Genomic DNA, 26958 nt, shown 5'->3' on the forward strand with positions numbered 1-26958 from the left:
CAGTACCCTGCTCCTGGTACCAATTTTCTGTATTAGTCGTTTTCACACTGCTATAAAGAAACACCCAAAACTGGGTAATTTATAAATAAAAGAGGTTTAGTTGGCTCATGGTTCTGCAGGCTGTACAGTAAGTATGGCTGGGAAACCTTAGGAAACTTACAATCATGGCAGAAGTGGAAGTAGGCATGTCTTACATGGCTGGAACCTGGGATAGAGAGAGAAGGGGTAGGTGCTACACACTTAAACAACCCAATCTCATGAGAACTCACTCAGTGTCATGATAACAGAAATGGGGAAATCCACCCCCATGATCCAATCACCTCTCACCAGGCTCTTCCTCCAACATTGGGGATTAGAATTCCACATGAGATTTGGGTGGGGACACAAATCCAAACCATATAACCAATTCTTTACTTTAAGCCTATGGGTGTCATTATGTGTGAGATGGATGTCTTGAAGAAAACAGATGGATTGGTCTCATTTTTTAAAAAATCAAATCACCACTCTGTGTCTTTTAAATGGGGCATTTAGACCATTTATATTCAAGGTTAATATTGATATAGAGGTGTTGATCCTATCATGACATTGTTAGCTAGTTGCTTTGTAGTTTCTATTGTGTGTTTGCTTTATAGGATCTATGTGTTATATACTTAAGTGTGTTTTTGCAGTAGTGGGTATCATGTTTGTATTTCCATGTTTAGAACTTCCTTACTTTTAAAAATACATAGTAAAGCTGGAATGAACTTAGGTTTGACCTCAGAACTAATTCTTTTCATGTTGCAGTAAACTGCCTTACTAAGTTGTTTTCCTGGGAAGTGATCTTTACCAAAAGGTTTAAAAATGTCTTATGGAAGTCTTTAAGGAGATTATATGTTTATCTATTTGGGGAAATTAAGATAGTTTATCTTTGTGAGTCTTAACTATATAGCATTCTGTGACATTTACAGTGGTGATGGAAGGGTATGTGTGTATGCTTGTGTGTTCTTGATTTTCTTAAATGACATGAAATCTTGTAAGAAAGATACTTCCTATTCTCTAAAACTAGGGTCCTGAACTATATGATTTCTAAGATTTCTTCAAGCCCAAATATCTGATTATGGGTATGATTATTTTTATTTTTTGACAGATTGTGAGGTAGTCAGGGGAATGTCAAACATTTCCACCAGCAGATGGCACTCTAGCATTTCTACAGCAGGCAACCCTTAGCTATTACTAAAGTAGAAGCTAGGCAAAACTGGACATATAAAAAGAAAAACAGTATGAAATATTTTAGTAATTATTGTGATGCAAAATTATATATGTATCAAGTAATAGGCTTCTATATATAAAAATCGATTTTTTTTTTTTGAGAGGGACTCTTGCGCTGTTGCCAGGCTGGAGTGCAGTGGTGTGATCTCGGCTCACTGCACCTCTGCCTCCCCGGTTCAAGCGATCCCCCTGCCTCAGCCTCCTGAGTAGTTGGGACTAAAGGTACGCTCCATCACACCTGGCTAATTTTTTGTATTTTAGTAGAGATGGGGTTTCACCATGTTGGCCAGGATGATCTCGATCTCCTGACCTCAGGTGGCCTGCTTGCCTTGGCCTCCCAAAGTGCTGGGATTACAGGCATGAGCCATCATGCATGGCCGCAAATTGATTTTAAGTCATAATCCCTTATTGTGCTCCACAGCACCTTTCACCACATTTTTATTATAGCACTTATCAAATGGATTTGTTAGCCTGTTCATTTTTCCAGGTACACTGTGAGGTTTCCAAGGGCAAGGATATTCTTATTCCTCTTTGGATCTCAAGGTGGCAGGAGGACACAATACCTGGTCCATTGTCAGACCTCAATAAATATTTCTTGTTCCCCCCCCCATAATTGGTTAAGTATTGCCTTGAATGTAAGAGACTGTTTACGAACATTGGTCCCTGAAAAGTCTTTTTGTTTTATTTTCTTTTTCTTTCAACAACTATCTTACAGGCATCAACTCTAATGCATTTGATGTATGTCCTTTGATGTTTTCGTATCCTTGTAAAATATATTGTTTAACATATGTGTTTAATTTGCACTAACATTGTGCTATAGGTATCATTCTGGTTTTGTGTGTTTCTTACCTATCATTGTATTTAAAACCTATCTATTTTGTGTACATATCTATGTGTGCACATTTAGTTCATTGCTTCTAACTGTTGTCCTCATTTTACCTATCTATTTCCTTTATGATGGACATCTAGGTGTCTCCAATTCCTCACTATTAAACTCAGCGCTTTACTGACCATCTTCATTCAAATCTTCTAATGAACCTTTTTGCAAATTTTACTACTGGAGTTTATGCCCAGCAGTGGGATTACTGGCTCTTAGGGAATATACATATTTAATTTCACTAAGTATTGCCAGATCAGTCTCCAGAGTGGCCCAATTAGTTTATACTTCCATCAGCATCCAAGAAGTTTCCCATTTTTCTACATTCACAATTAGTGTTATTCAATATTTCAAATTTCCTAATCAGATGGTATAAAGTGAAAATATTTATTGAATGAAAGAGTGATCAGTTTGAGAATCTGTTAAAGCTGGTAGGATGTATGGTATTTACTTGCATAATTTTCCCCCTTAGGGGATGGTCCCTCTCTATCTGAACTTTCACTTTCTAAATTAGGTGTAGAATAGATTCCATTAATTTTTTTGAGATATCCCTTAGAATCTGACCTATTTCTCCTCATTACCTGAAACCTAGGAATCAAATAGATTAAATAGTGTGGTATCCTTTGTCATCTAAATTTGCTCTCTGAAATTAGAAACCAAATAGAATTGTATAGTGAGGGATCTGGAATATTCTCAGGCCCTACTCCAAATAAATTATTTAAAAGCTCCTCAGATGATTTTAATGTGCAGCCAGGGGTGAGAATCCCTGACCTAGGCTTGCACATTATTTTCATTTTTACTTGAAAGGGGAAAAGACTATTTTTAAGTATTTGAGCACAGGAAATACTATTTTATTGTGTTGTCCAGGCTTCAAAAAATCCAAAGAAGAATTTAAAATTTAAGTGTCTGATCAAAATTAAATATACTTCCCAAGAGTCTTCAGCATGTCAATATCTCTAGATAATGAAAAGGACTAGAAGAATTAGCAAATTTGGTGACAGGGCTGATAAGGTTTAATATAACTAGTATTGAATTAAGGAAGGTCTTGGATCTGCTTATGTGGGGACAAAACTACTCCAAAGAATTAGGGGTCTAGATGTTAATTCAAGCAGAAGTAAAATATTCAGTTGAGTAAGTATGTACTACTAAAGTCTATCAGCTGATTTTGATTATTGAGTAGTGGAATGAATCAGTGGTAAGCCTTCTGTTATAAACATTTGCTTAACTCTCCTTATAATGAACTAAACATATTAGAGTATTTAAAAAGGTCAAAGTCTCATGCCTGTAATCACAGTATTTGGGAAGGCTAAAGTGGGAGGATTGCTCTAGCCCAAGAGTTTGAGACCAGCCTGGGCAACATGGCGAGACCCTGCCTCTACAAAAAAAAAAAAAAAAAAAAAAAAAAAAAAAAAAAAAAAAAAAAAAAAAAAAAAAAAAAAAAAAAAAAAAAAAAAAAAAAAAAAAAATCCAGGCATAGTTCACACCTGTGGTCTCAGCTACACAGGGCTGCTGAAGTGAGAGGACTGCTTGAGTCCAGGAGGTAGAGGCTGCAGTGAGCCATGATCACACCACTGCACTTCAGCCTGGGTGACAGAGTGAGACCGTGTCTCAAATAATAATAATAATAATAATAATAATAATAATAATAATAATAATAAAAGAAATAAAAATAAAAAGGTCAAAGTATGCAATTAGCCTAGAGAACAAAAGAAAATACAGTTGTAGGCCGGGTGTGGTGGCTCACGCCTGTAATCCCAGCACTTTGGGAGGCTGAGGTGGGCGGATCACGAGGTCAGGAGATTGAGACCATCCTGGCTAACATGGTGAAACCCCGTCTCTACTAAAAATACAAATAATTAGCCGGGCACAGTGGCGGGCGCTTGTAGTCCCAGCTACTCGGGAGGCTGAGGCAGGAGAATGGCGTGAACCTGGGAGGTGGAGCTTGCAGTGAGCCGAGATAGCACCACTGCAGTCCGGCCTGGGCGACAGAGCAAGACTCTGTCTCAAAAAAAAAAAAAAAAAAAAAAGAAAAAGAAAATATAGTCATAGCTAGTCACTTTTTTGGAGTTGACAAACACAATTGTATTACAGGCAGATGTTTTATTACAGGTCTATTAATCTCAATGTTGAGATTAATATTTTATTTTATTTTCGAGACTGAGTCTCACTCTGTTGCCCAAGCTGGAGTGCAGTGGGGCATTCTCTAATCACTGCAACCTCCGCCTCCCAGGTTCAAGCAATTCTCCTGCGTCAGCCTCCTGAGTAGCTGGGATTACAGGTGCTCGCCACCATGCCCAGCTAATTTTTGTATTTTTAGTAGAGATGGGGTTTCACCTTGTTGGCCAGGCTGCTCTCGAACTCCCAGCCTCAGGTGATCTGCATGCCTCAACCTCCCAAAATGCTGAGATTACAGGGAGATTAATATTTTAAATGTATTGAGATAAATATACATGATTTATATACATTGCTTTCTTAGAAATTATCTTTAAGATTAATATGTAATAATTGTCTAAGAAAACAGTACATATAAAAACAACATACATACATACATAGTTAATGAAGCTATAGATCATGTAAAAGGCAATCTGATTTTTTACCCCTAGGATATTAAAAGTTCTCGGTATTTTCAATAAGAAACATACTCGAAGTGTAGTCAGTAGAGCTGGCATTAGTTTCAGATTCTTCAAGAAACAGCTTGAAAATTTTAACTCTAATTTTTTTTTTTTGTTTGAGACAGAGTCTTGCTGTGTCGCCAAGGCTGGAGTGCAGTGGCGGGATCTCAGCTCACTGCAACCTCTGCCTCCTGGGTTCAAGCAATTCTCCTGCCTCAGCCTTCTGAGTAGCTGGGACTATAGGCATGTGCCACCATGCCCAGCTAATTTTTTGTATTTTTAGTAGAGACAGGGTTTCATCGTGTTAGCCAGGATGGTCTCAATCCCTTGACATTGTGATCCGCCCGCCTCGGCCTCCTAAAGTGCTGGGATTATAGGCGTGAGCCACTGTGCCCAAACTTAACTCTAATTTTTTACCCAAATTATGAAGATAAAGTCTGTGCGTTTTTATGCTATGAGCATAAAATTAAATAGTATATATGTAAATTATATTTCAAAACCTTAGGTTGTAGGTATATAATTTCCTTGTAACCCATCTGTGCAAATTACACTCATTTCCACAGTGAAACCCAACCAGGAGAAGGAAAATGACTTTTAATGAGTAGCAACTGTGTGCCAGGTACTAAAGATATTATCTCTTTTAATTCTCACAGCACATTTGGAGGGAAGTAATCTTATGCCTGTTTTATAGATGGGGAAATTGGGACTCAGCAAGGATAAATAACTTGTTCAGCAAAGGTCACATTAGCAGATATTAAATTGGGAATTAGATTTTAATCAGTCTGTCAGACTCTGAAGTCCATGCTTTTTTCAATATAATATGATGCTTTTCAGGACTTACCTGAATGTATAAATGGCAAAATTGGCAGGGATGGTAAAAGATAGGTTCTTCAATGGGTGTGACTAAGACATGAGTAATTTTAATCTGCTTTTCTGTTCGTTTTCTATCTCTAGCAGTCCCTCAAATAACTCATCCCTACCTCCAAATATGCTAAGGGGTTTCAAACTGAACTTACTAGAGTCAATCACATTTATTATGGTTATGATCTTCCCCAAATAAATGTACTGCTTGATGGCAGTAGTAAGGACAAAGACCAGAGTTTTCTTAATATGATGAGGTGGAGCAATCACAGTTATAAATTATGAAGCCATTGAACATATGAAAGGCAATCTGATTTTTTTCCCAGGGATATTACACGTAAAAATTCTCAGGTATTTTCAATAACAAACATCCCCAAAGTGTAGTCAGTAGAGCTGGCAATTATTTTCTCCTTCAACATTCCATATGGAGAAAGTGTTGTCATCCCTTGCTTCTCCTGGCAGGACAGAGACAGTCCGTGATGGTAAAATAACATACTTTGTAACCAGGGTTCTCCTGTACTGTCCTTTGCCTATTCCTGTTTCCCCTTTCCTAGTAGAAAATCGAAGACATATAAAACCTACTCTAATTTCTTCCTTAAAAGATGCTAATCTAGGCAGAAGAGCCTACATGATTAAAATATGTGGTATGGACTTGTTTGACCACATTTATTAGCACCATATTATATTAGATAGAGTTGACCTTTTGTTTCAGGTTTACCACTAAGTCATTAATGTATAACTTAATTCTTACCATAGTCATTAGTTAAGGGGATGTATTTGTGGCATGTGTGGGAGACAGGAAATAAGAATGAATAAGAAAGCGATAGCACAATTGTATAATTTTTTTATTTTTTTGAGATAAGGTCTCGCTCTGTTACCCAGGCTAGAGTGCAGTGGCATGATCTCATGGCTCGCTGTAGCCTTGAACTCCCGGCTTTAGTGATTCTTCCCACCTCAGTCTCCTGAGTAGGTTGGACTACAGGCATGTGCCACCATACTCGGATAATTTTTTAAACATTTTGTAGAGACAGAGTCTCACTGTGTTGCTCAGGTTGGTCTCAAACTCCTGGGCTCGAGCAATCCTCCCGTCTTAGCCTTCCAAAGTGCTGGGATTAGCATGAGCCACTGTGCCTGATTGATTGTATATTTTAGAATTTATAAAGTACTTTCCCCGTTCATAAACTTACTAATTATTACTTCACTCTTGGATATTATATCAGTTTTACAGATAAGGCAGCTGAGGCTTAGAACCATTAAAAATTTTATCCAAGTTTACAAGACTAGATCTGGTAAAGTCAGGACTTAAACCTAGGGCCTCCAACTCCTACTCTAAGGTTTTTTGTTGTTGTTGTTTTTGTTTTCCCACCATACATTGACAGGTTCTGGAGGGTTATATAATACTTTAGCCACTTGTGGTGACTAAGAACACAAACCTAGGGTTTAGTCAGATGAGTCAGATGGCCCTGGGTTTAATTGTGTTGGTACTTATTAACTGTGTACCATGAGAAAGTTAATATCTGAGTCTCAATTTTTTCATATGTAAACTAGGTATAAGAAGAAGTTTATAAAAAACTCTTCTTAGGGTTTTTTTGAGAGCACCATAGGTGAACCATGAGATCTCAATAAATATTACTCATCATAATTGGGTATACAGGCAGTAAATTAGGACACAGTAGACTGGCTGTTATATCTTCATGCTTCCCAGTCCTAGTTACAGTGTAAAGCATTTTTTTAAATTTATATTAGACAGCTAGGCATAATTAATGCAGAAGGGGAAAATGGGAACAGTGAAAACTAAGCTTTGAATGTTTAGTAGAAGGAAAGGGCGGGCGGCATATAGAGAGTTAATGAGTTTGTGACAGGCGAAAGTGAGAAAAAGGCATAGGAAAAGTCAAAAGAAATCATTGTAGGCCGGGTGTGGTGGCTCACGCCTGTAATCTCAGCACTTTTGGAAGCGGAGGCAGGTGGATCACGAGGTCAGGAGGTCAAGACCATCCTGGCTAACACGGTGAAACCCTAAAAAATTAGCCGGGCATGGTGGCGGGCGCCTGTAGTCCCAGCTACTCGGGAGGCTGAGGTAGGAGAATGGCGTGAACCTGGGAGGCAGAGCTTGCAGTGAGCTGAGATCGCACCACTGCACTCCAGCCTGGGTGACAGAGTGAGACTCTGTCTCAAAAAAAAAAAAAAAGAAGAAGAAGAAAATCATTGTAGTCAAGATGACCATTAGCTGTACATCTTGCAATACTATATGCTACAAAGTTGAATTTTGACATAAACACAGAATAATATCCCAGTAGTCCCATTCACCAGTCCTAGTACCCATGTTGGTCACTGGTATATATTTCCACTTGTCTGAGATGAAATGATAATAATATAGGGATTTTTCTTTTCTTTTTTTCCTTTTCTTTTCTTTTTTTGAGATGGAGTTTTGCTCTTGTCGCCCAGACTGGAGTGCAATGGCATGACCTCGGCTCCCTGTAACCTCCACCTCCTGAGTTCAAGTGATTTTCCTGCCTCAGCCTCCTGAGTAGCTGGGATTACAGGCACCTGCCACCATGCCCAGCTAAGTTTTGTATTTTTAGTAGAGACTGGGTTTCACCATGGTGGCCAGGCTGATCTCGAACTCCTGACTTCAGGTGATCACCCACTTTGACCTCTCAAAGTGCTGGAATTACAGGCGTGAGCCACTGCACCTGGCTGGGATTTTTCATAAAGCTAAATTTACTCAGTTTAAACAACTGTTCTTTATTTTGACATGTCATTTTAGCTTTTGTTCAGATGTTAAAATTTTCCTTTCTTTTGGAAAGTAATAGAGATAAGTAGTTGACAGTTTTTATTAAGGTCCTTACTAGACAATATAAAAAGTTGACAGACGGGACTGGGTGTGGTGGCTCATGCCTATAATCCCATCACTTTGGGAGGCTGAGGTGGGTGGATTACCTGAGCTCAAGAGTTTGAGACCAGCCTGGGCAACACGGTGAAGCCCTATCTCTACTAAAATACAAAAAATTAGTTGGACATGGCGGTGTGTGCCTGTAGTCCCAGCTACTTGGGAGGCTGAGGCAGGAGAATTGCTTGAACCTGGGAGGCGGAGGTTGCAGTGAGCCGAGATTGTGCCACTGCACTCCAACCTGGGTGACAGAGCGAGACTCCATCTCAAAAAAAAAAAAAAAACCCTTGACAAACATATGTCCACTCCTCCCCATTAACTAATATTTATTTTGAAATACCAAAGTCTAGAAATCACTGAATCAGTTAATCTTCACGTTTTTGTACAGTTCTGGGAACCTGGGCTCTTAGATATCAAAGCAATTTATCTATGAAGACCATTCAGTAGACACTAAGCAGAGTGTTTCCAGGGAGACATCAGTGCATCTAGTTCCTGACAGTTCATATTTTATTTTTTTAATTTTAATTTTACTTTTTATTTTTTTGAGAGAGTCTTGCTCTTGTCACCCAGGCTGGAGTGCAATGGCTCCATCTTGGCTCACTGCAACTTCCTCCTCCCAGGTTCAAGCAATTCTTCTGTCTCAGCTTCCTGAGTAGCTGGGATTACAGGTGCCCACCACCACACCCAGCTAATTTTTGTATTTTTAGTAGAGGCGGGGGTTTCACCATGTTGGCCAGGCTGGTCTCGAACTCCTTACCTCAGGTGATCCGCTCGTCTTGGCTCCCAAAGTGCTGGGATTACAGATGTGAGCCACTGCGCCTGGCCTGACAGTTCATATTTTATATAGAGGCCCAATACTTGTCTTCTAGGAAATTACAATCTAAGACAAAACAGAGATGCAGATTGCTGTCACCTAGCACACAGAAGATAGGATAGAAACATCAATCTAATATACTGATTAATAATGAACTACTTACAGCATATTAACAGATAAGAGGCAAGACAAAAACCATGATATGGTATATGTGTGGCAGCTATTTGCAGAGTATCTCTGGAGATCTAAACCCAAACTAAACCAAAGGACAAAACAATCAAATCATCTTAGAGACCAACGAGGGCTAACCCTTTAAATACCAGTTACTTCTTTCCCCTGATGTCCTCTATAGAATGACTTAGAATTTCAATGGCTAGACTAGAGAAATGGTTTTCATCAGGAATTAAGGAAACAAGCACTTTGTTTTGTTGGTTTTGATTTTAATACCACATACAGATTCTGATGAAAACATTAAGTACTACTTAATTAGGCCAATAAACCATTACAGAGTAGTTAGGTCAGTAAGCAAAAATGGTGAAAATTCATAATTATGCACATTCTCATTATACTCAAGTTCATTCTTGGTCACAAGAATAGGTATTTTTGAAAGGTATTAATTATAGACATCTAGTGGATATACGTATTCAAATTGTCTTCCATTGGTCCCAATTAACATGGCTTCTAAAAGTGCATTCACTTGTAAGCCAAGGGTATTTTAGGCCCTTGGAAAATCTGGCTCATTGTCAAAAATATATAATTTCAAAAATTCTTGGTGTAGCAAATGAACTAATGGCTTTAAACGTTAAGTATTTTTTGAAGGAGATGGCCAGGAAAATGTTAATAACTGGGAAAACAAATTATTGAACAGAGCCCCAAAACATAATTTACTGTGACAAATAAAAGTATTTATTTTTCACATTGTTATGGAGAGGGGCATATTATTTCAGTGTGTTGAGCATGGCTTGATTTACCATTAATTTATTTCACAGAATTTATTGAGTGCCTACTAAGTGCTCCGGTCTGGGAACACAAAGACAAAAGTGTTTGCTCACCAGGCTGTTGCCATCTCTAAGAGGTGCTCAATACATACTTAAAAATTACAAGAATTTCAACTGAAATTTATATCACACCACACATCCACACACAGACACACACACACACAGTTTAAAGGATCTAGATGTGTTAGAAATGTTCAGGAACTGAAGGAAATAGGCCTTAGGGCTGGAGCCAATATCCAATACTTCACTATGTAACAGCTTGATTTAAAAAATCATCTTTAAATAATATGACTTGCATTTGCTTTCTCCCATATCCTCATCTTACGCAGTCCTATTTCTAGAAGGTCGTCATGGCGCTTCACAGATGAATGCAACATAATCTTGATTTCCTGGGTGCTTAGGCTTGTAGAGGCTTTTCAGGGAACTTCAGTTGAAGGTCATCTATTCCAGCTGTTTTCAGATTTGTTAATCCTGGTCTGGGTGGAGGTAAGAGGATACAGGTTGCTATTACAGCGTTTGCTGGGCTTTAAGACTAACCCTTGTCCATCCACCCCTGGGGAAAACCCTTGCTTTGCATTTTAGGGTTTTGCTTGTTTGATACCAAGGAGGGCCCTGGACGCTTCTGCGTTTCTGACTGCCCACACTACATAAAGTAGTTCCCTTCATCTGCCAAGTAGAAGGCCCATTTTGTCCCAGAAAGAAGCCGAAAGTGGGGCCCAGCAATGTGACTGCAGCAAACTGTGCCTGATCCCTTTCCCGCGCTTCAGGATAGGACCTAAAGTTCAATTTGCAAGCTGTTGTGGGGTAGAAGCTCAAGGAGCAGCGGCGGGTCGTGCATCACGCGGCTTCCGGCTGTTATTTTCCATCCAGGGCTATGTGACTCTGGTTTTGACTGGGGGCGGAGATGGAAACCCGAAAGTGTCACTATGGTCCCATCTGGCACTGTAAAGGCGCACTTCCCTGCAGGAGGGCTAAGTATAGGATTGACCTCCAGGAGGGTCTGGAGGGGGGACTCTACCTGTGCAGCAGAATAGAGTGGCCGAGAAGTGGCACAGTTGGACGCAGAGCCGCCCTGACTATCCAAGCACAGTTCAGGTAGCTTCGACTTGGCCAAAGCCAGCATATATTGACGCTCCCAAGACCCTTATTCCTCGGTTGCAGGGAAGAGCAGAGCAGAGCCAGGGCGCATGTCCCTTTTGGCCCTCGGATCGGAGAAGCTGCTTGACCAGGTCACTGTGTTTTTCCATCTTGCCACTCTTTGCCCTGTCGAGGTCAGAGGATGCTTCGGTGTGGCTACCCAACGCGTCACAGAGATCAGGGCTCCTGTTCGGGGAATCTCCTTCAGGGCTCTATGCTTTGACGGGAATCACCGCCTCAAGACCCCTCTGCAACTTAACCGCCCTTGCTATTATTGCTGCTTCAACCAGAAAAGGGCCCTGAGGGGACGAAGTGCCTGACGCTGTCAGGACAAACAAGCGTGCTGTCGGTGGCAACACTACCCCAGCGTGTCCGGGGTTGGCGCCAGGGCTTTCGGGTCGGAGTCGGAGCTTGAACCGCCCTCCAGAGCCTCGCAGGGAAGGACGTAAAAACGAGACTCTTTGCTCTGTACCCGAGACGGTACAACGGCATCGTTTGGATTCCTCCCTCTGCTTCCTGACCCTAGCGGGTTAAATTAGGAGGGTCCAACGCCACACTTTTCTCCTCCTTCCCGCCTGCCCCCCTCCCCTTACCTTTAAAAAGTTAAAAAATGTCTGCAGTAGAAATCTCTTAAAGGGGCGGTGCCGGTGTACGAGTTCTCTTGGCAAGAGTCACTGGGAAGGCTGGCTAGGGGCGTGAGTTCGCTCCACCAGCACCAAAACACTGAAAAAAAATAAAAAAAAAAAAAAAAAAAAAAAAAACGAGCGAGCGAGAGAGAGAGGGAGAGAGAGAGTGTGTGTGTGTGTGTTGGGGGGGTAGTGGGAGGAAGGGAAAAAAAGGGGTAAAAAGGCGGACAGACACACACTTTAGATAAGGACAATTAGTCACTAGCGAGACCCAGTGGGAAGAGGGGTTTAAATCAGAGGGATTGAATGAGGGTGCTTTGTGCCTTCCCTGAAGCCATGCCCTCCAGCAACTCCCGCCCCCCCGCGTGCCTAGCCCCGGGGGCTCTCTACTTGGCTCTGTTGCTCCATCTCTCCCTTTCCTCCCAAGCTGGAGACAGGAGACCCTTGCCTGTAGACAGAGCTGCAGGTTTGAAGGAAAAGACCCTGATTCTACTTGATGTGAGCACCAAGAACCCAGTCAGGACAGTCAATGAGAACTTCCTCTCTCTGCAGCTGGATCCGTCCATCATTCATGATGGCTGGCTCGATTTCCTAAGGTAAGGCAGGGGCTTCGATGGATCATTTAAAATTTTTTAGTAACACCCCCTCAACCCCTTCCTATCCCCCATTCCAAAGGGGAAAGAAGAAAATAAGCCAAGCAGATCTCTCAAAGAGAAGAAAGGAGGTTTTCCTCCTCCTGGATTGTGTGCTGTGAGGCTGTAAGTAGTGATTGAGAAAGCAATGTTTTCTATTAAGATGCACATGTTTGCAATGCAGAAGGCATTTCAGAAACTTATCAGTTATGACTGAAAAAATGTTGTGCTTACATATATCCACAATTAGCCTTCCCGTCTCCTTCTGAAAAAGAAACAAGAGGTTCAGAGTAGTTACAAAAGAGAAGAAAAGATCTCAAACAACAAAGAGCTGAAAGAAATGGGTATGTGTGTGGGGGTGTGTGTGTATGTGAGACAGAGAGGAGAGTGTGTGTGTCTGTGAGTGTTCAAGCGGGATTGCACGAAAGTGGAATTTTCCACGGAAAGATCGTTTCGTCAGTTCTCTCCCACTCTCAGACAGAAAACGAATTTAAGCAGAGGTTTGAGTGGTGGGCAAGTTGGATCGGAGTTAAAATTTTTTATTTTATGTCCTCCGCTGTCATTTCCAGACTTTAGGACTTTGTAAGGCGCTTTTTATAGACGGAATGCCCCCCTCCCCCCCAGTTCCTCCTCCTTAAATCTCCTGCGGTAACTGCACAGTTTAGCTTTTCTTTAAAGAAAAAAAAAATCCTCGCTAGGGTCACAGCGTTATAAAGGAAGCGGTAAGAGTCCCAGAAATACTCCAGGGAGGCTTCGGAGATCTGAACCCCGCACCAGCAGATTAGCAAACCCGGAGGTTTGTGATCCCTTTTGCTCTAGGGCTTGTAATCTAATTGGGCTCACACTCTTCCCGGGTTGTTGCAGTTTGGCAGTTAGGCAACTGCGATGCCTTCCCATCAGGGACAGAGTTGCAGTGTAAAATAAGAAATAAATCCTCTGCAATGTCGAATCCAAATGTTGAGTTTTTAAAAATTCCCTTCAAGTTGGAGCCTCAGCTGTGGGGGTTCCCCTCGAAGAGCCCTCAGCGCTCTCAGTCCCACTTTGCCCCAAGGCCAGGTCCGTTGTGCGTCCTTCGTATTTTTCACTCCTTGCGAAATTCGAGTTTTGCTTCTTGAGGTGCACGCGCCTCTCAGCTCTTGGGGTTGTCCCCCTGGCCCGGGTCGGGTCTGCGGACGCAGCAGGTAGCGGGAGGCGCCACGTGGAGCGCTCCTTCCACGTGGAGGAAAGGTAGCGGGAGGACTGAGAGGCTGTAGCTGCCCTTGCGGAGGCCGTTTCGGTTCCTGTTGGTGCGGTTGCTGCGAGGGCGGAACAGCCAGCTTCGCGCGGCCCAGCTTCCTCTTCGAAAGCTCTTTGGTGCAGTAGAGCGCGTCTCCGAGCTTGTCCGAATGTAGGGTGCAACGGAGTTTTCCGCAATGCTTGTCCCACTTTCATTGAACTCCTTCAGCTGCGCAGACCCCTTCCCCCCGCCCAGCTTGCTTTCTTCTTTTTAAAAATCAGCCTGTTCGCCTAATGCTTTTCTACCTCAGAAAAGAGTCCGAAAGGCAGATTTTCGGGGAAAGAAGTCCTGGCGGAGTGCATTCGCATTGGCTGTGCAGGCTTCTGGATGAAAGGTTGTTGGAATTGCCCTTTCCCCAGGACCGGATTCGCGCGGACGTCTCCTTTGCCACAGTAGGCCCACGCGACGCCTTGACTGTGCATGTCCTGGAGCGCGGTCCCGGAGACTTCAGCCAAACGACCATTCTGGTTACAAGACCCTGGGATAGCCACGTCTGTTCTCAAAAAACTCTCCAAAAGCAGAGTCTGTTTTTTCTTCCTCGTATCCACCTCCTTTATGATGCTCTTTAACGTCACCGTTTGGATTTGGGTTTTCAGAATCTGAAACAGTAAAGCGTTAAAAAATAATTTACAGACCCGGAAATCAACAGCTGATCCCCTCAGCATTATCAGTATCTGCATTGCTCCTTTTCTACTCCTTCCCAAAGCAGCAGCCTTTGGCTTTTAAAAAACCTATTTGATGGAAATCCTGACCTTAAATAGATGCAAATGCTATTGTTTTGATGCTCATTTAATATCCCATAACGCGCAGGTTCCACATTTCGGCAAGCTTCATTTTCCCTAGCGGTTCCAAACGGCCCCAAGTGGGAAAGAAGAAAGATGGAGCCTAACTCGGGGGTGGGGTGGGGAGGAGGATGTTACCTTTCCTGAGATCAGGCGGAATTATTTCAGGGGCCAAAGAGACTGCCTTTACTGTGTGTGTGTGGTGGTGGTGCGGGAGTGGAGAAGTGTTCTTGGAAAGGCAAGGGTTTACCCTGGGGATCTCTCCGTCCGGGGATTTGGGAAACAATGCGGTTTTTACAATACAGTGAAAAGGGAAAATCAACTCGGACATTAAAAGAAAGAAAGTAGGAATCCACTTAAGCTCAGGCGCCGGGCCTGGTCTGAGAGAAACAAGGCAGGTTTCACCTCCTGCACGGAGGTTTGTGGGGCCCCTGGGACTGAGGAGGCAATGCCGGCTTTCAGCATACAAGTTTTTGGCAAGGGTCGGAAGCCAGAGGTAGGCGCGCCTAGCGCGTCTCCGCCCGGAGCGCTTTCCTGGCAGTGGCAGAAGCCAGGCAACTACGCTTTAGCGCCGTGCTGGTAGCACATACACCCACCCCATACAAACACTCTATGAACAAACACAATCTGTAGCCTTTAGGAGATCAGGATCTGGGTGTCTGCGGGAGGGAGCCTCTGCAGGCGCCTGGAAGCGGGAGGCACAGCCCCCGGAGCCGGGCGGTGAGGGCGGGCTGGGGCGCGGGGCACTAGCTAGACGCTGCGGGAGCGGCCAAGGGCCAGCGTGAACTGCCGGCTGGGGCAGGCACAGAGCCTCTAGCCCCGGCCAGGTCGCCCTCAGGGAGTAGGAAGAGGGCCCTTCTCCGTGCCCCACGCGCTCTCGTCCTGTCCCGGGAAACTTTCCTCTCTTATTCTCTTCCTCTGCAGCTCCAAGCGCTTGGTGACCCTGGCCCGGGGACTTTCGCCCGCCTTTCTGCGCTTCGGGGGCAAAAGGACCGACTTCCTGCAGTTCCAGAACCTGAGGAACCCGGCGAAAAGCCGCGGGGGCCCGGGCCCGGATTACTATCTCAAAAACTATGAGGATGGTGAGAAACTTGATTACCATTCTTTATTTGGGGAGCGGAAGCAAGCACCCGCTGTGTTTGTGTATCTGTGTGTTCGTGTGCGTGTGTGTGTATGCGCGCGCGCGCGCGTTGAGGCAGATTTGGAAAGCCTGGTTGCAGCTCGCCTGAAAATGAAAAGTTGGAAGCTTCAGACGAGGAGACACTGCAGTGTGGAACCCCTGACCTCATTGCGCAAAGGGGGTTCTCCAGGTTGTCCTCACCCAGCTGCCGGCCTTTTGCTGGGCGGCTGTCTTGGAGGCTGAGAGCTCGTAGCTCAAACTGCTTAGCAGGCTGTTCCTGCGGGGTGTAGATGCAGCAGGTTTTTTGAGAAAATTCAGCCAGGTTCATAGATTATTAAAGGTCAGAATCATATTTCATTGCTAAAATTCTAGGCAAAGTGCCTTTCTGTTTTTCTTATTTCTTGCCTTCCTTTGATTAGGGTACAGAAGGAATTCAGCCGTTTTTGAAACCTACTCTAAAGTTTTTTGGAATAATCCCTTTTAAATTGGTCCCTTGTTGAGGAAGGTTTGGAAATCTCCAGTTAGTTTTTCTTCAGATTGCCTAATCTCAGAGTTGCATTTTTTTTTCTGTTTTAAAATGGGATTACAAATGCTAACCGGATTAGATAAGTGTTGGAAGGGCTTTGAAAACTTGAAATCCTATTTCAGTCTGAGAGGCCAATCTTCTTTGGTTTGAACAGTCTCATTTTTACTAGGGAAAAAAATGAAAATGCTATTGAAAAATTTTTGTTTAGAAGGTTAGGCGTTAACTTCTATGAACTTCTTGTTTAAGTGGAGGGACATACTTTCAAAGAGGCACGATGAGGGTATTGGCGTTTCTTGAGCTATTGACACTGTTAAGATTGGATAGAAGAGGCATTAGTGTCCATTCGTGGAGGGCTATCATCCCCGTTGCTGTTCCTTCTCATAAGTAAACTACAGCTTTATATATAAAGGGCTCAGGGACAGGTTTTCAGAGCCTTCCGAATTTTGTTATATCTTGTCCTTACAAATCAGCTAAAGGAGCAAATGCCCTTGTATTTTCTTGGGCCTTCATTGAAAAGTACTTCTGGAGAGGTATTGGAATGTATTTCAAGGGTGGCAGAGGAACATTTTTTTTTTAAGTGCCAGAATAGAGAAAGAGGGCAAGGCTAAGGCTTCTTGAGTTTGGAGCATGACTAGGACTTACTCTTTTATAACATTTGCCAAAGCACATAGGTGTTTAAGGCTATATCTTTTCAAAGATAAAAGTCATTGCTATAAAACTATGGATTGCAAGTAGACTTTTGCTGTCACTCAGCATAAATGCTGAAAGGTAAAAGATAGTCTTTAACGGCACCTCCTGTGGCAATTTGACCCAGAACCTTATAGCTCCCTGGGTCACTGTCAGCTCTGTGATCAGACATAAGAAGGGAGAATATTAATGGTTTTTCTGATGAGATAGCTCTTCTTCCAATCCATTTGAACTACTTCCTCTTTAGTTTGTGGGAAAACTTGTAAGAGCCCCAGGAATTGCTGGGGGTGAGGGAGGGAGGAAAGGACCATTATAAGTTTAGAAATTGGTCTGTTTCTCCCAACCTTATACCTAGGATTATGTTACATTGAGAACAATGAGATCTGCTTAAAATGAAGGCTACAATTTGTTTCCTTTGTGAAAGGAGAAAGTGGGCATCATGGGGAGAAAAGAAATTGGCCGAAGGCAGTGCCCTGTAAAACTATATAGAATTAAAATAAAACCATAAATGGAAAAGATCTAAGAGGTCACCTTCAGTCCTCTATCACGTCAGGGACCAGTATAGGATCATTCCATATGGAATCCTTTTCTCGTTTTGTCCAACCTGGCATTAAATATCTCTAGAAATGTAGTTTTTCACCACTCATAGGGGAGAGAGTTCTTCTGTCCCATAAGCTTTTGCTGGGAAATTTATCCTGAATTTTCCCTTTATAAGTATTTACAATTATTCCTGTTTGCATTTTTTAGACATCTATCTTCAAAATAATTTCCGCCTTTGGTGTGAGTGTTAGCTTAAAAAAAAAGTTTCCTCATAGCTGTTTTTTATCTAGACTACCTGGATCTAATTCTTTTAAAACTTTCTTTAAAGTCAGTCCTTTCAGACACTAATCTGTTTTATTGCTCCTAGCTGAACTCCTTTTGATTTATGTTTTCCTAGTAATAAGATGCTCTGAACTATATCAGTATTTGAGGCTTTAGCAGAGTTAAAGAGAATGAGAATGTCCTATTTCTGCCCTTTGAAGCTCACATATCCTTAAATTACCCATACTGTCTTTGTTGTTGCATGTTGCATTGCAGAATTCAAGGCAAAATGTTCTTGGTATAGTCTCAGCAATTTCGAAAACATTATGCTTCTGTTGTCCCTTTTCATCTAGTGATAACTGTTATCATCACGAGCATCTTAAAGTAATTAAGCCTTCTTAGGAAATGGCCCTGTAGTAAGTAAGCACTTGGGCATAAAGGCATCTTATTAAAAAATGTATTTACTTAAACATAGTACAGAATAACAACATACATTTTGAGTAATAAGATATACCTACTGGCACATTATGAAACTGAATGATACAGTGAAGAGAAAATGGAATTTGGACTTAGGAAGCTTGTATTGCAGGCCTGGCCCTATCACTTACGAATGTGTGGCCCGGAGCTTACTGTTTATAGCATGTGAATGATGATAATTACCTGCTGTACATTGCTTCTCTGAAGGTTCTAAGAGGTAATGTTTGTAAGTTATTTTTTTGACTGCACAACACTATAAGAAAGGTAAGGATTCTTACTTTCATTAAAGACAACTTCAGCAAATTTCTAATATATATTTAATGTTTTAAAGTGGGATTAAGGAGTGAGTAAGATTTCATGAGACTGAAGTTTTTACAGAAGGCAGAAAGTAGATTTATGGAATTACCTGAGAGGACTGAGAGAATGTAAGGAGAATTATCTTTAAGGAACAGAGTTGAGAACCAAAGGTGGCTTTTGTTATGTACTAATGTTAAAATGAATGGATAGTTGTAGCATTGAGCAAAAAGCCTCCACTTTTCTGGTTAATCCTGATAAGATTTTTTTTTTTTTTTTTTCGAGATGGAGTCTCCTCTGTTGCCCAGGCTGGAGGGCAGTGGCATTATCTTGATTTACTGCAATCTCTGCCTCCCGGGTTCAAGTGATTTTCGCGTCTCAGCCTCTTGAGTAGCTGGGATTACAGGTGTGCGCCACCATGCCCGGCTAATTTTTGTATTTTTAGTGGAGATGGGATTTCACCACGTTGGCCAGGCTGGTCTTGAACTCCTGACCTCAAGTGATCTGCCCAGTTCAGCCTCCCAAAGTGCTGGGATTACAGACATGAGCCACTGTGCCTGGCCCCTGATGTGATTTTGTTGTTCCCCTTGTTTTCCCATGAATTAATAATGCAATTAACAACTCATGTGTCTTCTGTTTTCCAGATACTTTCTGAGCACATTAATGCAACTATTTTCTCTAACTTTGTAAAACCACTGTTTATGTATCACTTTGGGAGCTTCACTGGTTACTCCTTTGATGCAGTTAACTATTCTACTCTATGCTTAGGCACCTTGAATTACATACACAAATAGTGATGATGGAAGAAGTAAAAATAGAGTTGTTCTTTATACCCTAGGAATCTTACCGTTGCCTAACTTCCTTTTTGTTCTGTGTAATGTTATGCTTTACTTGCTCTCAACAAGGAAATCTTGGGTCATTCTTCTGTTCTTAAGTTTATTTTTTTCCAGTCTTCCCCTCTTTGTATTGTATTCAATGTGGTTTATTTCTATGCATGTTTTTTTAAGACCATAACTGCATCTTTAATGAAGATGTACACCATTTTTTTAATGTATATCAAAAGCCAGCTTAATATTTCTAAAATGTCATATTCATCATGTTGCTCTTTTGCTAAAAAACTATGGTTATTTTTGGATTGCTTACATAATATGTTCAAACCCCTCAACCTGACATTCAAAACCTTTCACATTTCAGTCTCAGCTTACTTTTACTACCCTGTGTTTCCATATACTTTTTATTACAGCCCAACTTACTTGATTGTTCACTGTCTCCTTAAAGCACCTTTATTATCTCAACCCCATACCTTTGTTCAGTTAGTATATGAATATGCCTTGAATGTCTTTCTCTTGGCTCAAGTCAGAGCTTACTCCATCCCATCTAGTTTTTGAAGGCCCATTGCAAATGTTCCTTATTTGCACAAAACTGCTCTTGAACAGGTCATTCCACAGTGATCTCTTCATTCTTTAGACTGCCGTAGCTTTTACTCTTTATGCTTTTCTTTTGGCTCCTTCTGCCTTCTTTTGCCATTTAATTTTAGATATATATACACACATACATATACACATATATACACATATATATACACATTCAACTTTATATATATATACTTATATATATATATATTTTACCTTTCCATCTAGAATGCAAATTCTTTATAGGAAGAGACCATATCTAATTATTGTATATCCACAATGTCTAGCCTTTATGAGACATGGTAGATCTTCAGCAAATTTTCTTGGGTGTATGCTAGGTTAAAAGCACTGTGAAAGGCCCTGGGAAAATGGAGGTGACCAGTGGAGAAATGACTGAAGGTATACATGAAGATTCTATTTATTTTACACTTTCAACACATATTCCCATGCAGTCCATTCTTGATGCTTATTTTTTAATGGCATGCTTCATGATTTTAACCATGTGCTCTTTATCTTTCGTTGTCTAAGTTGTCTTGATTTTATGCTATGTGTTAAATTAACTTTATCACCCAGTTTAAAGCCTTGCACTAGAACTACATTTTAAAAAATTGTATCTGTTTCTACCTTGCCTTTACTTTTGCTTTTCTTTGTTAGCCTAATGTAATTTCTATCCCTGATTTTTCAATTCTTGGTGTAACAGTGCCTTTTCACAACTTTCAAATATCTTTTATCTTTATCTCCTAAAGATTTTTCTCTTCAGAGAGCTTCTAAATTCTAAATGATGAATGTGTGTATACTTTGTACACTCTAAGACACTGTATAACTATTATTATTCTCTTTTCTGTAGGAAGCTTTTCCACAGATGAAGTAGTTAATTCTTTTTCTTTTTAATCCCATTCTATCAATCAAGACTTATGGTGTAAGAACAGCACAACTGCCAAAATACATATTTGCCTTGAACTTATCCACCTTCTATTATTTCATTGTATTTCACATAATGGTTTTGAAATTCTGTTACATTTAATAAGTATGTACTGATTATCTACTCTCTGTTTAGTTTCATGCTAGACAAAGAATGGCAGAATATAAAATAAATAAAAGATGCTATCCCAAATCACCATTAGAACACAGCAGTAGTAATTGCTTTAGGCGAGATACCTTAATCAAGTGTTGGACTTAGCGGGTGGAACTCTAAAAGAGGATATTTGCATAGCCTTAAAGCATCTCCCTCATAATATTTATTAACTAATTATTGTGGTGGTTTTAATATATGTCCACAAATTCTCCCTGGGAGGTGTAGCTTAATTCCTCTTCCTTTGAGTATGACTTGGATTTAAAGAAAAGAGTCTCCAAAGGGGAAAATAGTAACTTTTCACTGAAGAAATTGACAGATATCATTTTATCAGTGACTAAGGTTAACATCAGCAGATAAGTCATATTGATATCATGTATTATTCTCTGATATGATATAATGAGAAGGGCACTTCACCATGTAATATTCTTTCCCCAAATCTGTAACTCTCAGTAAACATGAGAAAACATTAGTCAAACCCAAACTGAAGGATACTCTACAAGATACCTGACTTGTATTCTTCAAAAGATACTGCGTCTGCTGTCAATGAACCAATAGTGTTGTTGGTGAGACAACATTAACACTGACAAAACTGAAGAATAACAGAAAGACAATTTAGAATGAAGTGCTAAGTGGAATATAATAGTTTGCCAGGGTATAACAAGAAAAGTAGAGTTGAATGCTGGTGAGACTTAGGTGGGAGTTAGATAGGTAGGTAGACCTTAGAGAGAGAGAGACAAGAAGAGAGAATATGCAACTCAAGGGAAAGAGCATGAGGCAAATCCTCATATATATTTGGGCAGGAAGGAGACCACCCTGGCTACATAGAAAGTATGTTAGAATTATCTTAGTTCATGTGGTAGAACCATGTCAAAATCTCTTTTATAGAAGCCTATTTACACATTTTTGTTAAATAGAAATGTTTATAATTAAAGAAAAATCTATAAAAGTAAAGTACATTAGAAATTATCCCAAGCAAAGTTCATATTGCTAGAATTATGTTTAAATTGGGTTTTAATACATTCTAATCTATTTTTCTTAACTTCAAAATATGTAGTTGAAGAAGAAGAAGAAAAAGAAAGTACATGTGTGAGAGAAAATATTGGTTGGGTAAATCCAGATCAGATTATGGGAATCTTGAAATTTAGGCATAGTAAAGTGGAACTGTCCCTAGAGGATAAAAGAGGCCATTATAACTTATTTTACTTCATTGGAGAAGGGAAGGACACATTTCAACAGGGGCCTTCCATGACACTTGCTCTCTCCCATCTTCCCTTTCCAAATCACTAGACAGATACATTCCCTCCCTCTAACTAAACTGTGTTATAATAACTGCATTTGTCAAGGTTTGAGTTACAAAGCATGCTTAAAAGACAGATCCTAAAATTGAATTATTAATTAGGTCCTTACATTGCAAGTTTTATAAAGTAAAAGGTCTTAAAATTTGCTTGTTATTTTATGTTATTCTTCCTTCTTTTGTAGAGTAAATGCAGGCTAGTATTTTATAATCATTTATTTACTCATTGAGTAGGCATCCAGTTTCAGGCCCCTGTTTGACACTGAAGCTGGGAAGATTAATTGGGCCCAGGTATAATTGTCAAATTACTTACTACTGACTTCTTGTCACTTCATCAGCAGCAGCTAAAAGCAGTTCATAGAGAATTTTAGGCCCAAGAAAAGCCTTCATTCTAACTTCATCCTTGGCATTTCACAATTTGTCTGCCAATAACTTTAGAAGGATTTGATATAATTTAATATTGTATTAAAAAGTGTCAGTAATCACCTGAAATTTTATGTATGTTTATGAAGTTTTGTTTATTTTATTCTGCCTTTTGAAATCAAAATGGATGCATTTCTGTAATACCTTTGAAATTTTGTACCCAGGCCCTGAGTGTGAGCTGCAGTTCACTATATCCCAGTAAATTTGAATTTGTATCTTACAAAGATTTAGTCACCATGTCTAGTCACAGTGTAGTCATTGTGGCCACGTGCATACTGCTAGAAGTGGTAGAGACCAAGAAATACTGGTCCATTACTTGTGGAGGTGGCTTAATTAATTTCAGCGAATCAGAAAAGCCAGTAAATAAACCTTTTAATGCTGACCATATTTGTATAATTTACCACCTGGGCGTTGGGGAAAAAGGTAGTTCATCAATTTTTTTTGTACAATGCAACTGTACTACTGTTGCCAATACCAAATTATTATTTCATCTGCCAAATTCATTTAAATTATCTCTCCTGGTCTCCCAATCCCTACTGATGGGATGGGGACCTCATGGAAGAAAAGCAGTTTCTTTCAAAAAGTTTTCTGGTTTTGCTTAGTCCGCTGGTCATGTGATCTGGACTCCTGTAGTCGGAAGTCTCGTCTGAGAATCCTTCGTCAAAATGGATTAGATGTTAAGAATCTTAATTTGGGTACTTCTTAGTTCCTTAATCATGCTTTCAGCTATCTTAGTCTATAAGACAGTAGATTGAAACTCTGAGCTGTGTGTGTGTGTGTGTGTGTGTGTGTGTGTGTGTCTGTCAGAAAGAGAGTGAGAATGAATATGAGAATGAGAGAATTTTGTGTCTCATTCCCTGAACTTCTCTATCGGTGGTAATTTAGGCAAAGTGAAGACCTATTTCTTGACTAGTGGTTAGTGCTGTTCAAGGCTTACATACCTTGTACAAGTTTGTTGAGTTATTTTATCCATTGGCTTTCATGATCTAATTGAGTTGAGTTCAGTTCCATTCAGTTTTCTTCACTTTGATATGGTAAAAGACAGTGTAATTTTGCTCAATTCAATAAATGTTTTTTGATTATCAGTTATATCTAAGCCAGACTTAGTGCTAGATATTGGGGCAACCAAGAGGAATAAACATGAACTGTACGCTCAAGAGTGCTGTGATCTTATATATTAAACATAAATTTTGTAGTGGTCTCCAGTGTCCTCTCTTTAGTTAGACCAATCTTTGCTTAGTTCCTCTACTTCTCCACTTACATATATTATACTTTCCATGTTGAACACAAGTCTCCCTCTCGCCTGAAATTGAAAATTTTACCTGTTCTTGAAAGCTCTACTCAAATTCCATCTTTCATTAAACCTTCTGCTAAGTCAGTACCCATTAATTTCCCTCTTTCTCTGAATTTTTCTAAAATTCTTTTCTGAATATGCACTCCAATTTAGTCCAAGTACCCAGACTGACTTAAGCAGGTCATTTTTGTCCTTAGGAATTTACAATAAAAATACACTGCTATTGTTACACACAAAAAAACCAATATAGACCTAACCATCATCATACTGCATGGAACAGACACATTAAGTCAAACAAAGTATTTATGTTATTTACAAACCTAAATATATGTGTTTTGGTTTTTGTGTAGCAAATAATGAAGAGTGAAATGTATATGCTGTATATTTAGAAAAGATGGGTGCATGCATGTATCTATATGTTTGTGTTGAAGGAATTAGGGGTTAAACCAGTACCTTATTTTCACTTGGTTTGGAAAGTGAAGTTAGAAAGCTGGGAAAAGGTAAACTGCCAAGATTTGGGACATTATCTCTTAAATACTATGGAAGAATGAATGTTTCTCTGCAGCCCAATAATAGTAATAACACAATCATAATAATAATAACTTAAAGTTATTGAATGCTTATTATGTGCCAGGTACTGTTTTAAGCAGTGTACATGCATTAATGTATTAATCCTTCCATCAACCCTATGAGGAAAGTGCTGTTTACCCCATTTGACAGATGGGGAAACCAAGGCACAGACAGGTTAAGTAATTTGCCCAAGACTACCCAGCTAATGAGTTGTGCTACAGGGATTCAGTGATATCAGTCATTAAACCTTCAAGCTTAAATGGAGCCTCTGCTATGAAGTATTAAATAGTTGGTAGAACCAGGATTAGATCCCAGTCCTGTATTGTGCTTAGGTAAGAGAGGGATTCAATCTTTGAATCATGCATTGTCTTATTTATTTGTCCATTCATTTGTCTGGCTCCAAAACCCCTAAACTAAGCATTGTGGAGCATTAAAAAAATGTGTGCCATACGCCTTCCCATGAATATAGTCCCATGAACATATTCAAAGGTCTTGTGGGTTATGACACAAAATAGTTGTTAGGTAAAACAGAGAACGATAACTGCAGGAAGACACATGAACAATTCAAAGAAATGATTGTCACATTTTAGGACATGTTGAAGGAGTAGAACAACAACTGATCCAATGTAGGAAAGGACTTACAATTTCTCTAGGAAGGAGGTATATTTTGGAAGCAGATGCATTGAAGGGAACAACAGAAATGGATCAACGGTGTTATTGATGTAAGGGAAATTTCAGGAAAAAAGAGAAATAAGAATATTTGAAAAAATTATTGGACAATTTTGAGAATATTTGAAAAAATTACTGGGCAATTTTATAATTACTTTTTATTTATACACTGAACCATACTCTGACTTATTCTTCCTTCAAGTTTTAAGCCTAGTGAAGTCCTGTGAAGAGAAAAGGGAATTGATAAAGGTGAGATTTCAAGAAAGCCTTTTCTTCATACCTCTTTCCCTTATCTTTCTGTTTGAACTGAGATTTTGTTAAATTCAAGTAGGGAACACAACCATAGACACTTAAAATGAAGAAATCAAGGAACAAAGAGGTTATATAGTCTGCAAAATGTCTCAGGGGTTAAGTAACTGTACTAGTAAATGGCTGAGCTGTGGTTGAATCCAGGACAGTCTCTCTCCAAAGCTGGTGATTTTCATTACCCCTGTTACAACATAGCAGCACAGTGTTTCTCATTCCTCTACCAAGTCAGCTTCAAAGGCCTTTCCCCTAGAGGAAAGGCCTTTATATTAGCTGGAGTCTGATTTGAAAGTTTGCTTGTAAATAGGGCTAAATGATAATTATTGTTGTTTCCCTTGTGACTGTTTTCATCTGGTTTGGGCACTCATCACCTCACACCTGTTCTGTAGCACGTCTCAGCTGGGTTTCCTGTTTTCAGCCTCTCTCCATCTTGTTGTCTTATTAACCTTTCTGAATCTCCACTTTCCTCCTGTCACTGCCTAGCTCGAAACCTTCACCGACATCCCTTGTCTGCTAGCTCAAGTTTTTGAGCTTTCCAAGGCTCCCTAGGGTCAGCCTACTCTCCTTGGCCAGCTTCTTCTGTCCGCCTCCCTATAGGAACCTAAGTTTATTCACAAGCAGATGGTATAGCTTGTTACTCTGCTTGTACCCTCTCTGACATTCTTTTTATTTCTAACCCTCTGGATATTCCACCCTATCATCCCTCTGCCACATTCTACCCATTTCTGAATTCTGCCTACTTTTCAAAGCCCTGCTCAAGTTTTTCCTCCTTTTCTATGATTCTTTACTATCATAGCTCAAAGTGTTTAATTAATTCATTTATGAAACACTTATTGAGCCTGAGTTTCTAAAATACTTATTGTCTAAAAGTCACTCTTGTGGCTATTTTCATATTCTGTTTTATGTTCTCAGGTATTTTTTTGTGAATGTTCATGTAAACTTGGCTCTACTCCTAGATTATAGGGCACTGTGAGAGTAGTGATTGTAACATTTCTGTAGTTTCTACAATCTAGTAAAGTGCCTTTTATGTAGTTGCTCTTCAGTAAGTACTTATTGACTGGTTATTTCTCACTTATTTGGTAGTTAATATGCTAATAGCCTCTCTTCCACTTCTAGTTGTTGCTTAACTTCTTCATACTTTTACAGATTTATGCTTTTTATTCATTTTATTATCAGTGTAATGCATGCATATGAATACTCTCATTAAATAATATGTACATCAAATAAAAACTGAAAGCCGGCCAAGCGCGGTGGCTC

At 40.2% G+C, this 26958-nt stretch overlaps 1 protein-coding gene across 3 annotated transcripts in view; it reads left to right on the plus strand.

The window, feature by feature from the left end:
• Positions 1–12296: 12296 nt before the first annotated feature.
• The window catches only part of HPSE2 (heparanase 2 (inactive)), a 786995-nt gene continuing 772333 nt past the window's right edge, over positions 12297–26958 (plus strand). The window contains exons 1-2 of one of the 3 annotated variants that reach the window (XM_032134711.1): positions 12297–12659; positions 15678–15835. In XM_032134711.1, coding sequence (XP_031990602.1) covers positions 12370–12659; positions 15678–15835 — 448 coding nt within the window. In that variant the 5' untranslated portion in view covers positions 12297–12369. The remainder of the gene's footprint in view (positions 12660–15677; positions 15836–26958) is intronic. The other 2 variants (XM_032134691.2, XM_032134716.2) reach the window with 2 other exon arrangements.

The sequence above is a fragment of the Hylobates moloch genome, unplaced genomic scaffold (genome assembly GCF_009828535.3).
Source record: "Hylobates moloch isolate HMO894 unplaced genomic scaffold, HMol_V3 SCAFFOLD_3, whole genome shotgun sequence".
Taxonomy (NCBI): Eukaryota; Metazoa; Chordata; class Mammalia; order Primates; family Hylobatidae; genus Hylobates; species Hylobates moloch.